Source organism: Phoca vitulina, unplaced genomic scaffold, assembly GCF_004348235.1.
Source record: "Phoca vitulina isolate PV1807 unplaced genomic scaffold, GSC_HSeal_1.0 scaffold13, whole genome shotgun sequence".
Classification (NCBI taxonomy): domain Eukaryota; kingdom Metazoa; phylum Chordata; class Mammalia; order Carnivora; family Phocidae; genus Phoca; species Phoca vitulina.
In genome coordinates this window covers 40,284,549-40,298,509 of record NW_022589716.1, presented here as the reverse complement: position 1 = coordinate 40,298,509, position 13,961 = coordinate 40,284,549, and the positions used below count along the sequence as shown (strand labels likewise).

The 13,961-nt window shown below is 47.8% G+C and overlaps 1 protein-coding gene across 9 annotated transcripts in view; it reads left to right on the top strand.

Moving 5' to 3' along the window:
• ATP2B2 (ATPase plasma membrane Ca2+ transporting 2) overlaps window positions 1-13,961 on the top strand; it is a 373,717-nt gene that overhangs the window by 325,047 nt on the left and 34,709 nt on the right. For all 9 annotated transcript variants that reach the window (XM_032411924.1, XM_032411931.1, XM_032411928.1 and 6 more), the window contains one exon: window positions 1,705-1,947. In XM_032411924.1, coding sequence (XP_032267815.1) covers window positions 1,705-1,947 — 243 coding nt within the window. The remainder of the gene's footprint in view (window positions 1-1,704; window positions 1,948-13,961) is intronic.

Sequence of the window (13,961 nt, the reverse complement as noted above, 5' to 3'; positions counted from 1 at the left end):
CCATGTTAAAAAAAAAAAAAAAGGTAAAAAGAAACAAGTGACATTAATTTGAATAATATAATTTACTTTACCTATTATGTCCAAATTATTAGCAATCCAACATGTAATCAATATACAAATCACTAGTGAGATATCTTACATTGCTTTCTTCATAATAAGTCTTCAAATTCCAACACGTATTTTTACACGTACAGCACATTTCACGTCAGACCAGCCACATTTCCAGGGCTCACTAGCCACCTGTATATTCTTAAGCCCAACAGATGAACCATCTTCCAAGAGTACAGATGGGCAGGGGCCCGATGGAATGATCCAGGCTGTGAAGTTAAACAGAGCCAGGCTCCAGTCTCAGCTTTAACCCTCATTAGGTGTGTGATCCTGGTCAAATCACTTGGCCACGGCTTTTCCATTTGCCAGCGTGGAGGACCACAATCCTCAAAGGTTTCACAGGCCTCTTGTAACATCAGACAAGAAAATAAGCGTGGAAGAACTTTGCAAACCATGAAGTGTGTTGTTATTGCTCATCCCTTCCACATACATAAAGTGTTACTATTATCACAGGTTATAATAAGAGAAGACTGCAATACCATATAATTCTACCAGTACTCATTCCTTAGTAACATGAACTGCTATTAAAATTATTCTAATTGCACTCTTTTTTTTCCCTTTTTATAAAGAGTTATTATGATGAGCAAGAATAAAGGAAATCAGATTCTCAGGAACAGACTAGAAGTATGTCTGACTCAGCCTCTAGCAACTTCTCATGTCCCTCCTTGCCAGATGGGGTCACTGTGTCAGCAGGGCCTGCCTTTAGAGTGGCAGTTCCTTGAGAATGACTTCATTTGCTGAGTTGCTTGAGAACCTCGAAGAAGCTAGGAGTGGAGCTGGAAAGACAGAGAGGAAGGAGAATGCCAGAAAATTCATAATGATATGTATGGTAGGATTTCATTCTTGTTATAAATTTAGAAAGAAAAGATGTCGATACATAAGCTGTATCCATTCTGGGTGATGGCATTATGATGGATTTGTTTTCATTTTTGTGTATATTGAAAAGAAATTTGTGATTTTTATTACATGAGGTATAATATGCATTCAATGCAGGAAAAATCGAATCTGTAGATTTTTTTAAAAGAAGGCAATAAAAATCTCCTGTAATTCTACCACCCAGAAATAATAACACTAATATTTTGACATTTTTCCAGATACTGTCCTATGTCTATAAACACATATATCTATCCTAAATTTATTTCTTTTTGGTGGAACCAAAAATGACAATGAAAACCAGGCACCAGCAAAAGATTTGAAAAAAAAACCCTTAACCAAATAAAGGATGGTTACTTCTGCTAGGGTGTAAGAGAAAAATATTTGAGGTCACTGTAAAGGACTCAACATTAATTTATCACCCTTTTCCCTATTTTTTCCCTAAGGAATACAGATTACTTCTGTATTCCAAATTAATAAAGTCAATTAATCAAATCTTGTAAGTGGTTCAAATAAGGAAAGCGAAGGAGAAGCCTACACACACACGGAGCCCCGATGTCCGAGGCCACGGCCACCCATGCCCTTTGCACATGCAGGAAACCAAGGGCAGACTGCAGCAGCTCTGCCCCACTTACTGCGTGCTTCCCCAGTGCCCCCACCCCGCGCCCTGGCCCCCCGACTCCCTCTCCTCACTGTCACCCTCTCACCTGCCCCTGCCCCCAGAAAATGATGAAAGACAACAACCTGGTACGTCACCTGGATGCCTGTGAGACCATGGGCAATGCCACCGCCATCTGCTCAGACAAGACAGGCACGCTGACCACCAATCGCATGACAGTCGTGCAGGCCTACGTTGGCGATGTCCACTACAAGGAGATCCCTGACCCCAGTTCCATCAACGCCAAGACCATGGAGCTGCTCGTCAATGCCATTGCCATCAACAGCGCCTACACCACCAAGATTCTGGTGAGTGGCGTGGCCTCCGCTGGAGGGAGCGAGGTCCGCGGGGTGACTCGCAGGTACCAGGCAGAGTGAGCGACGGGATTCCTATTTTTGAATCCTGCTGATGTATTTTGGGATGGTCGTATAGTAAGCAACTTCTTTCTCTTTGATTTAGCAATGATGTTTATATGACCAAAAAAAAGTCTTAATTGTGTTTTTTAGATCCTCATTGTCCCCCTTATGAAAACAAACAAAACAAAGCAAAACACTTTTTATTAGTTGGCTTTTGCTCCATAACTAACTACCGTAGTCCCCCTCATCTGCGCTTTCAGTTACGTGCAACCCACCTCAGTCCCGTAGCTGCTGACCGTCCTTCTGACACACCATCAGAAGGTCGAGAGTGGCCTAGTGCTATGGCACACACTGTGTCATTCCCCTTCATCTCATCACGTAGGCATCTTAACATCTCACACCGGCACGAGACGAAGGGTGAGGACAGTGCAGTAAGATATTTAGAGAGTGACCCCGTTCACATAACTTTTACTACAGTATATTGCAATAATTGTTCTATTTTATTATCAGTTATTAATCAGTTGTTAATCTCTTACTGTGCCTAGTTTATAAATTAAACTTTATCACGGATATGTGTGTCTAGGAGAAAACATAGTATACACGGGGTTTGGTATGATCCACAGCTTTGGGTATCCCCTGGGGGTCTTGGAACGTATCTCCCGAGAATAAGCAGGGACTACTGTACTCCAAAACTTAGGGGCTCAAAACCAAACTGTGTATTTACAATTCTGTGGGGTGGCCATTCAGGCTGGGCTCAACGTGGTGGCTCTTCTGCTCTCAGTGGGACTCCCTCTCGCATCTGTGTCCGTGGTGGTTCAGGAGGGCAGCTCCGCTGATCTCAGCAGCACCGGAGGCTGGTCTGGGATGGCCTCAGCTGGGATGGTTTGTTTTGGCTCTGTGTGGTCCCAGCTCTTCCAGCAGGCTAGTTTGGGTTTGTTCACATTGTCATCTTGCTGCATCTTATTGGTCAACGCAAGCCAAGAGGCCTGTGCAGATTCAAGGAATGGGGAAATAGACTCCATCTCTTGACGGGAGGAACTGCCAGATCACATTGCAAAGGGCATGGATTCAGAGAGGGGACGAATGGTGGCCATTTTCAGAAAGGATCCACCACCCGATGACGTTGTTGTTGTCAGTAATAATAGCAGTATCACGAGTTCTGATAAGAAAAATTCTCACATTCCTGTCTCAGCTAAGCTGCATAGACTCATCATGCTGTAATCCCTATTTGGTTTAGAAGCAGAGAGGGCCTTTTTGTAATTAACCAACATTTGGATGAAGAGAAACAGGGAATTGTCCGTCCAGAGGTCAGTCGGCAGCCAGATGTAGGGCATTTCTGTAGTGGGAGCATCTGGGTGAGCGGCTGGGCTTTTTTGCTTACCTCCCAAGTGTGCCCTAGCCCTGACCTCTCCCTTCTGCCCGGGAGCCAGCTCACAGCATCATGGTCAGGCTGGGCTGTGGGCACCGCCAGCAGCTTTATCCAAATGGGGAGGAGAGTGTGACTCAGCAGCGAGGGGCTGTGGGCTGGTGGGAGAAGGGGGAGGAGGCAGCTTCTGCCTCCAGACACTGGGGCTGTAAGATCTGCACTATCCAGGGCCGAGCAGCCCCCTGCATCACCCCAGAGCTACAGGCTGAGGGAGGCCCATGGAGGAGAGGGGAAAGTAGGTCGGGAGGACGCGGGCACAGGGGTGATCCAGAACTCTGGGGAGGTGATGCCAGAAATGACAATGTTTTGTCGTCTTCCCACCCCACCCCTACCCCGTCCCAATTTGGGAATCAGGGAGATAAGCAATGTTTTGCTCTGTTCCCCAGGCCTTCCTAAAATAACGGAGGTGCTGTTAATGATCTTGTCCTGCAGATGTGGGAGAGAGGGGAATCAGGGCAATTCCCAGAGCAGGCTTTGGGCGATGGGGCGGCCACGGGGGCACAGCCCTGTGGGATGGGCTTGGATTGAGAAGTAAGAAAGCAGTTCTGGGATCTGCCAGGAGGGCTGAGGAGACATCTCAATTAGGCACTGTTGCATAGCACTGGCGGCAAAGCTAAAATCTCATTTCCAGTTGTTGGTTGGTTCCACGTGGCTTGAAGGACAGGGGTCAGTCAGTCTGCCTAGGGAGGTGTAGCCGCTGAGACTGGAGAGAGGTCAGGGACCCAGGAATTGGGATCCTTGGTTTGTAATCAGGCTAAGACACTTACCTCTCGGGCGCCAGTGTCCTCTGATGTGCCTTGAACCCTAGCATCCCAGGACTCCTGTGCCTCTTCTTTCTGGGTCTTTCCTGAAAGCCCCCTGGCCACATGGCTCTCCTTGCTGAGGGCTGATGGTCATCGGTACAGAAGGGATAGCAGAGTCCCCTGGTATGACAAGGTAGTTGTTAAAGATCACCCTTTGGAGCCAGGCAGCCTGGGTTCAAATCCTTCTCTAGTTATATGAATTCAAACAAGTTACTTAACCTCTCTGTGCCTGAGTTTCCTGGGGAAAATGATAGGATTATTGTGAGGATGAAATGAGTTAGTAAGTGAAAAATGCCTGGCTCATATTCAGCACCGTGTATGGCTAGTGTTGTCATTATTCAGCAATAAAATCACCCTTTGTAAGGGGATTCCATCTGTAGCAATGCAGAGGCTCACAATAAATCGCAGAAGCATGAGGGCTATTGAGGAAAAGGGTCTTACCCAAAGCCACACAGCCAACTAGTGGCAAAGCCAACTTATAGATACTCCAAAGCCAGCTGTTGAATAGGGTGTCCAGACCCGGCTCTTGGTCACTGAAACCAGTCCTACAGCATCTTTAGCATAAGGTGGCCTCAGGAAGGAAGGCCTGGGGTCCAGAGAGTCAGATTCACAGCCAGGGCCTGCCAGCCATATAGGGCAAAGGGTCTCTGAGGGACTGTCCTTCCAGGCCCAGAGGACTCCTGAGAAGAGTCAGGGGCTGCTTAGTCCAGAGTAGAAGTCCAGCCACCCTCCAAACCAGGCTAGGAAATCTAGACTATAGGACTTCCTAAAGCACACAAGGCGGGTAAATGCAGGCAGTGTCCTCCCCACAAGCCCTGTCCATCAGCTTTGATCAGGAAATGAGTCTGGCCTAGGAAAATCAGACCTTGGACAGGGCTGTATTTCCTCCTCCGTGAGATCACTGACTCTCCCATGTCTTCTTATTGTCTGACATAGACAGCGTGGGCTCTTTGAGAGGGAGAAACACATTTGAGTCATCTCTGTTCCCCCAGGCATAGCTCTTGGGAAGTACTGGTTGGGTGGGTGAGGTAAGTGAATTAATTGGTGAACAGATGCATAGATATATAATCAATGAGATGAGGAGTAGGTAGGGAGACGGATGGATGGGTGAGTGATGGATGGGTAGATGGATGGATGGGTGGATGGTTGAATGGATGAGTGGATGAATATATGGGCAGTGGATAGGTGAATATGAATTAATAAGGTGCTCAGGACAGGACTGTCCCTATGTTCTACTTTCCTGTTCTTGTGGCAGCATGAGGTAGGAGTTGGCCCCATCTTTGTCCCATGGCCAATACCAGTGCTCTGTCGGTTCTTCCAGCATATTGAGCTGATCTCTTCTGCCGTTACCCCCAGCTCTCTAGTCTACATTGATCCAGAGACCTCCCAGTTAGATAGCACCTTTCATTCTTAAAAGACAAAACAAAACAAAACACCAACCTACTTGAGTATTTGCAAGGGTAGTTTGTGTGGATGTCATCTACATGGATTCACAGGTCTTAGAGACTCCCTGGTCCAGCCCCCTCACTTTACTCTGAGGCCTGGAAATAGGAAGGGACTTGTCTCAGGTCACCCCGTGGGCTACTGAAGCTGGAATCCAGATGTCCTGACACCCAGTCCAAGAAGCAGTGAGGTTTGGCTCTGAAGTCCAACAAACCGAGGTTCAAACCTCATCTCCAGCACTTAACCAGCTGTGTGACCCTGAGCAAGTTACTTAACCCCTTTGAGCTTCCGTTTCCCAGTCTGCAAATCTGTAAAGTGACTATATAATTAACCCTAATTGCTAACATTCCCTTAGCCAGGCTCAATGCTAAGTGCTTACCCCCATGCACCCCTTGTACAACGACCCCATGAAGTAAGTGATATCACATCTCTAATTCATAGATCAGACCCCGAAGCTGGGAGAAGTGAAAAACCACTCTCGGAGTTCCAGAGCAGACAAGAGGCTGAGCCAGGATTAGAACCCAGGTCCATCCAACCCAGAGCCATGCAGCTACCACCCCTTCCTGCCCAACTCATAAAGATGCACCTTTGCCTGGAGGCAGCTTCAGGGCTACTGTGAAGGTCAGATGAGAAAATACATATGTCCCAGCGTGGTGCCTGACGTGTAGCAAGCGCTCAGGCCATGGTAGCTATTACTCTTGTAACTTCTTTTACTATTCCTGAGCCTTATTCTCTGTAGTTTATTTTGCCAGTCACTGTCTTGCGTGACCCTCCACATCCCTTCCAGGGAATCAAGGCAATTATGACCATTCCCATCTTGCAGCTAAAAACACTGAGCCGCAGAAACATCAAGTAAGCTTGGATAAGCAGGATTGTTCCTGACCACCAAGTGGCAGATTTGGACCCAGAGAATTCTAGAGGAGTTTACCAAGTGGGCAAGGGCATTCCAGGCAGGGGCACAGTGCTGCCAAGGCCCGGAGACCTGAAGATGTGTGGCTTATACGGATGATCTGTGGCCTGAGTATTTCTCTGGGGCTGGAATGACAAGAGTCAAGACTGGGTGTGTGGAGGGACAGCTAGGTGGCATCCAATGAGCCCTTAAAAGGATTCTGCTCATGGTGCTCAGAAAAAGCACCCCAGGCAGGGGTGGAGAGTGGTGTGAGGCCGAGGCTGCTGGCAGGGAGGCCAGGAAAAGTGGCCCAGGAGGGCCTCCAGAGGGCCAGCCTCAACCCCATGCCCCATCCCTCCTGAGGATGGCAAAGCTTTCTTCTTTCCCATCTTATTTTGAATCATTAGGAACTAAACTTGCCCTCTGAGAGAAGCTATGTGAATCATCCTTGAGTCAGAAATTGCTCCCCTGCCTCAGAAATCACGGCACACCCTCAGATTTCTTTTGTTATCTCCGACCCTTTGAACATCAGGACTTCGGCTGGCTTCTTCCCATCACGCTGCTGCTTCTCAGAACCACAGCTGTGCTTTAAGATGGAAATACTTCCTTCCTCACTTGTGAGGCCTTGTGCTTTCTTGGGAAAACATTCTCCTTTTCCAACCGTGTATGTTCTGAGTGTAAAACCACCCAAGCAGACCTTAATTTTGTATTTTATGAGACCTCTTTCAAAGTAGGTTGACACTGCAGTTAACGTTTGAATTATTAAGCCGAGGATGGGGACTTGTGGAGTGGAATTGTTGGAAGTTTGTGGCGTATTTCTGAACACATAAACTGTCTAGAGAAAAACAAATCTCCCTGGAGCCTCCAAAGGTCACTGGGGTCAAATCTGAAGTGGTTCAGGAGGAAAGAGCAAAAAGGGGTTTCCTGGCAGGATGGTCTTCCTGAATAAATCAGCCACACTTGACCCAATTAGAAACTCCAGGTCCTCAGCATACCCCATTCCTAAGCTGAGGTGGCCATGATGCCGCCTTACCCCAGCGAGCCCCAGTAACCCTCAAAGGCAGGAAGGAGCTGCTTAATTGTATTTCCCATGTCTTAGAACTTGGGTATTTGGAGAGGGACTCCAGGAAGCAGAGAGCCAACCTTGAACTCAGATCTCCTGGCTCCAAACCCAGGACTCCATTGAATATTCCAATGAGCCTCTAAGTCCCCAAGTCAAGCCACACTCTGAGAGTAGGGTCTGGCCAAGCCAGGGATGCCAAACTGTGCCAAAGACTCTGGAGGTGACTTTACAGGGTGCTAAGACGGGGAAGTGAGGTGGGCTGTGGTTCTGGTATGTGAAATGGCAGGGGCCTGTGTGTTGAATTCAACAACTGTTTTAGTTGTTTTTGTTTGTTTTGTTTTTGCAAACACCGTCTCTGGGAGAAGAGTTTAAAGCAAATAGTCCCAAATGGGGAATTTGGATTTTCAACAGACCTGTTAATCCCTACATCACACCCTGCACGTGTGCATGCACACACACACCACACATACACACATACCACACCATGCACACCACACACATACACGGTACACACCACACACACACCATGACATACACACACACACACACACAGCACACACATACAAGTGCATACACATACCATAGAACTGCATTCACACACCATACACAAACACACACCACACACACATACAACTGCATGTGTGCACACACATACACACACCACACACATACAACTGCACACACCACACACACACACAGCTACACTCACACATACACCACATACATTCAACTGCACACACACCACACATAAAATTACACACACCACATACATACACTGCACTCACACACCAAACACAAACATACACACCACACACCATATGAAATTGGACACACCATGCACACACACAACACACACACAACTGCACAAACACACACAGACACATTCTGCACTGCTGAGCCTGGGGAGGTCCCAAGGAGTCTGCTTTCCAGGAGTGTGTCTCCCCAGGGGGTCTCAGCCTGTCCTGTCTGTTGTCCTGGACACTCACACTGAGCTGCCTTCCCCGCCTCTGGGGAAGCTCCCATGGCTCTGCTACCTCATGCTGCTCAGGAGACCTAGCGCTGAGAAGCTCCTGGGGAGGCAGGCCTTTAGATGAGAATTCTGGAGGCCAAAGTTCTGCCTCATCTGGCCTCCCATGGGCAGCGCCCTACACATACAAGCACAGAATTATTCATTTATTCATTCCACAGATATTCATTGGTTACCCCATAGTGGGAGACAAAGATAAGCAAAACAGACACATCCCCCCACCCCCTTGGACTCTAAATTGGTCATCAACCAGTTCCCTAGTTAACCAGAGATCTCCAGTGCTAGTGGAGACAGGCAGAGCTATGGGGAGAGCACGTGCTATGGGCTCAGAGCCGAGAACACTGGGGTCAAATCCTAGCTGGGCCGCTGACTAACAGTGTGACCTTGCCTCTCGGGGCCTCCCTGTACACAGCTGTGAAGTGGGAATACTCATCGCTGGCCTCCCAGGGAGCTGTGGGGGTACAACCAGACCATATGTGTGACAAGCCCAGTAAAGGATGGGGCAGAGTTGACATTCAAACATGGCTGCCGCCGCTGCTGTTGAGCTGGCTGGTGGTTCATCCGGGCACTGGGGAGGCCCCCCGCCCGTGCCTGCCCTTGAGGGGTGAGGAGCAGCGGGCTAGGCCACCGGAGACGGCCACTCAGCAGAAGGTTGTTTTCTGTGCACTGCTAGAAGCATCATCATATGGCAGGTGCTGCAGTTTACCATGCTACGGTGGCTGGGTTGTTTGGGGGGACTTTTTGGAGGTTTTTTAGTGGTGAAATACCTGTAACATCAAATGAATCATCTGAACTGTTTTCAAGTGGCATTAAGTACATTCACGTTGTGCGACCATCCCCACCATCCATCCCAGAACTTTCCATCTTTCCAAACTGAAACTCTGTCCCATCAAACATGAGCTCTCCATTCCCCCTACAACCAGCCCCTGGTGTCCACCATTCTACTTTCTTTTTCTATGAATCTGACTCCTCTAGGTACATAATACAGGCGGAATTATATAGTGTCTGTCCTTTTGTGACTGGCTCATTTCACTTATAATGCTCTCAGTTTTATCCATGTTGTCACATGTGTTAGAATTTCCTTCTGTTTTAAGGCTGGATCATACTCCCTTGTATGTGCAGACCGCACTTTATTTATCCATTCATTTGCCGATGGACACGTGGATTGCCCTTACCTCTTGGCTTTTGCGAGTAATGCTGCCATGAACATGGATATACAAATATCTTTTTAAGTTCCTGCTTCCAATTCTTTTGGGTATATACCCAGAAGTGGAATGCTGGACTATATGGTAATTCCATGTTTAATCTGTTGAGGAACCACCATCCTGTTTTCCATGGTGGCTGCACAACGTCACCTTCCCACCAACAGCGCGCACGGCTGCCGTTTCTTCACACCCTCACCAACACTTATTTTCTGCTTGGTTTTTTTGTAGTAGCCATCCTAATGAGTGTAAGGTGGTACAGGCTAGTTGTGCTTTTTTTTTTTAAGTAGGCTGCCCACCCAGCATGCAGCCCAATGTGGGCCTTGAACTCATGACCCTGAGAGCAAGATCTGAGCTGAGATCAAGAGTTGGACGCTTAACTGACTGAGCCACCCGGGCACCCCTAGCTGCACTTTTTTTCATCTCATTCTTGCAGGTGTTATAACTTATAGCTCTTCTAGTCATTATTCCTTGCTCTTGGCTCTATTCACCCCCCAGCACCCCAAACACGAACAGGAGTTGTCCTCTCAAAATTATGCCTGGTGGCTGCATCCAGCATTCCCAAAGGGCTCAGTACCACACAGGGAAATGTGCTGGATGAAGCTCTGCACTGGGAGCCAGGGGGCTTGGGGACAGCCCCAGGCCTGCCCCTCTGCAGGTCTGTGACCACGAGCAAGTCATTCCCCTCCCGGGCCTGCTTCCTGTCCGTTAAAATTGAAACAATACCAACGTCTTAACTCCCTTACAGAATCGGAGACCTAGAGATAAAAAGGCTCTCGGAAAGTCTATAGCAATAGCAAAACCTCTGGGTTTGTCAAGATCTAAAAAAAAATCAAAAGAGAAAAGGGGTGGGCCCCTCCTTCTTAGTAATACATGTAGGCGATCTCAGAGCTCAAGTTCATGGAAACAAATTGAATTACGTAGGAGGCAGCTCTGCCATTTGCAACCATGGATTGTTTGAAATCCTTTTAGAGGAAAATTAAAATATTTCACAGAGGGTAATAAAATGCCGGGTATTTTGAAGGCATAACTGTTCAGCTCTCTTGGGCTAATAAGTAATTAGGCATTTTTATTTAAGTCCTCCGTGTTGTCATTTTCTTTCATTAGTGGAGAGGGGAGAAAAACTGTTGTGAAAAAGACATAAAATTCTGGAAGTCACCAGAAGGTTAATTATAAAAATACAGAAAAAATTAAAAGTAAGAGGGATGCCTAGGTGGCTCAGTCGGTTGAGCGTCCGACTCTTGATTTCGGCTCAGGTCATGATCTTGGGGTCGCGGGATGAAGCCCCACATCCGACTCAGTGCTCAGCAGGGAGTCTGCGTAGGAGTCTCCCTTTCCCACTCCCTCTGCCCCTCCCCCCACATGCACGCTCTCTCTCTCTCAAATAAATAAATCTTTTTAAAAAATTAGAAGTAAATAAATAAAATATATAATTTTTAAAATCACAACATTACACCATACTACAGAGACAAAGGGAAAGTGCTTCGAATTTATTTTCGCAAATACCAGAAACGGGAAGCTGTACCAAAGTTTCCTTTGCTTCCAAATCCAGTCCCACCAAAGAGCTCAGGAGTGGGGAGCCTTCTAAGGCCCCTGGTGCCAGAGACATAGTTCTGCATGGCGTGGGAGCAGGGAGGGTGTCCTGAGCCTTGTTCCTGCCCAGGGCCCTCAGCTGCCACTGAGGCACCACACCTCTGCCTCATTGCACCATCCCTCACCACAATCCACTTGAAGAAAAGGGTTGAAAAGCGTCGTTTTTTCTCTCAGCTAGAGGTCATCTGTTCTAGTCTCTCCATTTTATAGACAGAGAAACTGAGGACATGGGCTTAAGGCTATGTCCTTCCTATGAATTATCAATGCCAGTGACTCCACAGCGCTGGGATCGGCTCCCTAGGGCTGAGCCCTAACTGTGGAAGGGGGAGTGAGCCAGGGCCATGTCCAGTCGCTGTCCTGTCCCCCACACAGTTGGTCCGTGCCAGCATCTTCCAGACCCCACTTTCTGCCTGTCCAGGAAGTCCTTTTGAGCAGCATGATGGGGGCTGAGGGTGAGGAGGCAGAGTTCCTGGACAAGGATGGTCTGAGACCCACAAAAAGCCACTAATGCCGGGGGGCTGGGGATGGAACAGGCAGGTTTGTAGGTAGATATTCCTCTTCTAAATCTCTCTAGGGTTTGGGTTTATCTGCAGTGGCTTTTACCATCCCCAATGCCACCTCCACCCAAGACGCTTCATAAAAGTAATTTTGTGCAAGGAGTATATGCACGTGTGTGGGGGTACAGGCGGGACGTGAGTTATAGGAACCTCCCACAGCCTCCGGCTAATCCCACAGTTTGCCCATATGGAGGCCTCTTGTTCTTACCTATTAACCTGTGCCTCCCCCACCACTCTGGCCTGCATGGAACCATCCAGCCAACAATTAGTAAGTGCCTACTGTGTGCTGGGCTCTGTGCTGGTCCTGAGAACATAGCAAGGAAGAGAATACAATAACTCCTTTACTCAGGGGGAGACAGACCCATGAAGCAATTTTCAAAAACACGGAGATAGGGGCGCCTGGGTGGCTCAGTCGGTTGGGCGTCTGCCTTCGGCTCAGGTCATGATCCCGGGGTCCTGGGATCGAGCCCCGCATCGGGCTCCTTGCTCTGCGGGAGGCCTGCTTCTCCCTCTTCCTCTGCTGTTCCCCCTGCTTGTGTTCCCTCTCTCTCTCTCTGTCAAATAAATAAATAAAATCTTTAAAAAAAAAAAAAAAAAAACACGGAGATATTTGAGCTGGCCCTTAAAAAAGCAAGGAGGAGTTTGCCTGGCAGGAAAGGGGAGAGGAACAGCAGGGCAAAGGCACAGAGGCATGAAACTGGTCATGTTCAGGCAGCCACACGACGAAGTGAGAGTTGCTGGGGGAGAGGTGGTCAATGATTTCGCCAAGCCCCCAGGGTGGGGGTTTGTGTTCATGCAGCCCCGCACCTGGCAGAGGGCCAGCACTTAGCCAGTGCTGAAGAATGTATGCTAAATCAGTGAGTGGAGAGAAGGAAAAGAGGAAAGTAAATGGTGGTTTAGTCATAGAATGGAATCGATAGAGCAGGGGGAAAAAGAACAAACTAGCTAGAATAAACACAAGTGATTCTCAAAATGTAGTTACATGAATAAACAAGTTTTCGAAGAATGTGTACGGTCCCCTTACATGAAGTTTTCAACATGCAAAGCAGCACTGCACATACACGCATACAGACAAGGTTAAGCTACGTGTAATTGAGCATGTTGACTTACAATAGCAGTTTCATTTGGCTGAACCTAAATTGAGCTCACAAGGGACAGTGCATCCATAGCATGGAATACTACTTGGCACGGAAAAGGGACAAGCTCTTGACACACAAAACTTGCCTGGACCTCGAGGAGATGATGCTAAGTAAGAAGAACGCAATCTTCAAAGGTTTCACATACCGTATGATTCCATGTATATAACAAGCTTGAAATGACAAAATTATGAGGATAGAGAACAGATTAATGGGGGCCAGGGCCAGGGAGGGAGTGGGAAGGGAGGTGATGCTGCTTTGAAAAGGGTGGCACAGGGATTGGATCCTTGTCATGAACTGTTGCTGTGTATCTTCACGGTGGTGGTCACAGGAATCCACACACGAAGCATTGCATAGAACTAAGCACGTACACACGAGTGCATATAAAACCGGTGAAATCTGAGTAAGGTGGGTTCGATTGCTTCAGTGTCCGTGTCTTGGCTGTGAGGTACTATAGTCACACGGGTGAGCACTAGGGGAACCTGGATGAAAGTGTGTGCCATCTCTCTGTACTGTTCCTTATTGCATGTCAGTCTAGAACTAGCTCAAAATAAAAATTTAAAACACACACAGGGTAGGGGCTCCTGGATAACTCAGTTGGTTAAGTGTTCGACTCTTGGTTTCAGCTCAGGTCATGATCTCAGGGTCTTGAGATCGAGCCCCACGATGGGCTCCTCACTGGGCGTGGAGCCCACTTAAGATTCTTTCTCTCCCTCTCTCTCTGCCCCTCACCCCTGTTCTCTCACTCTCGCTCTCTCTAAAGTAAAAAAAAAATAAATAAATCGTTAAAAATTTAAAAAACACACACATAGGGTAATAATTCATGC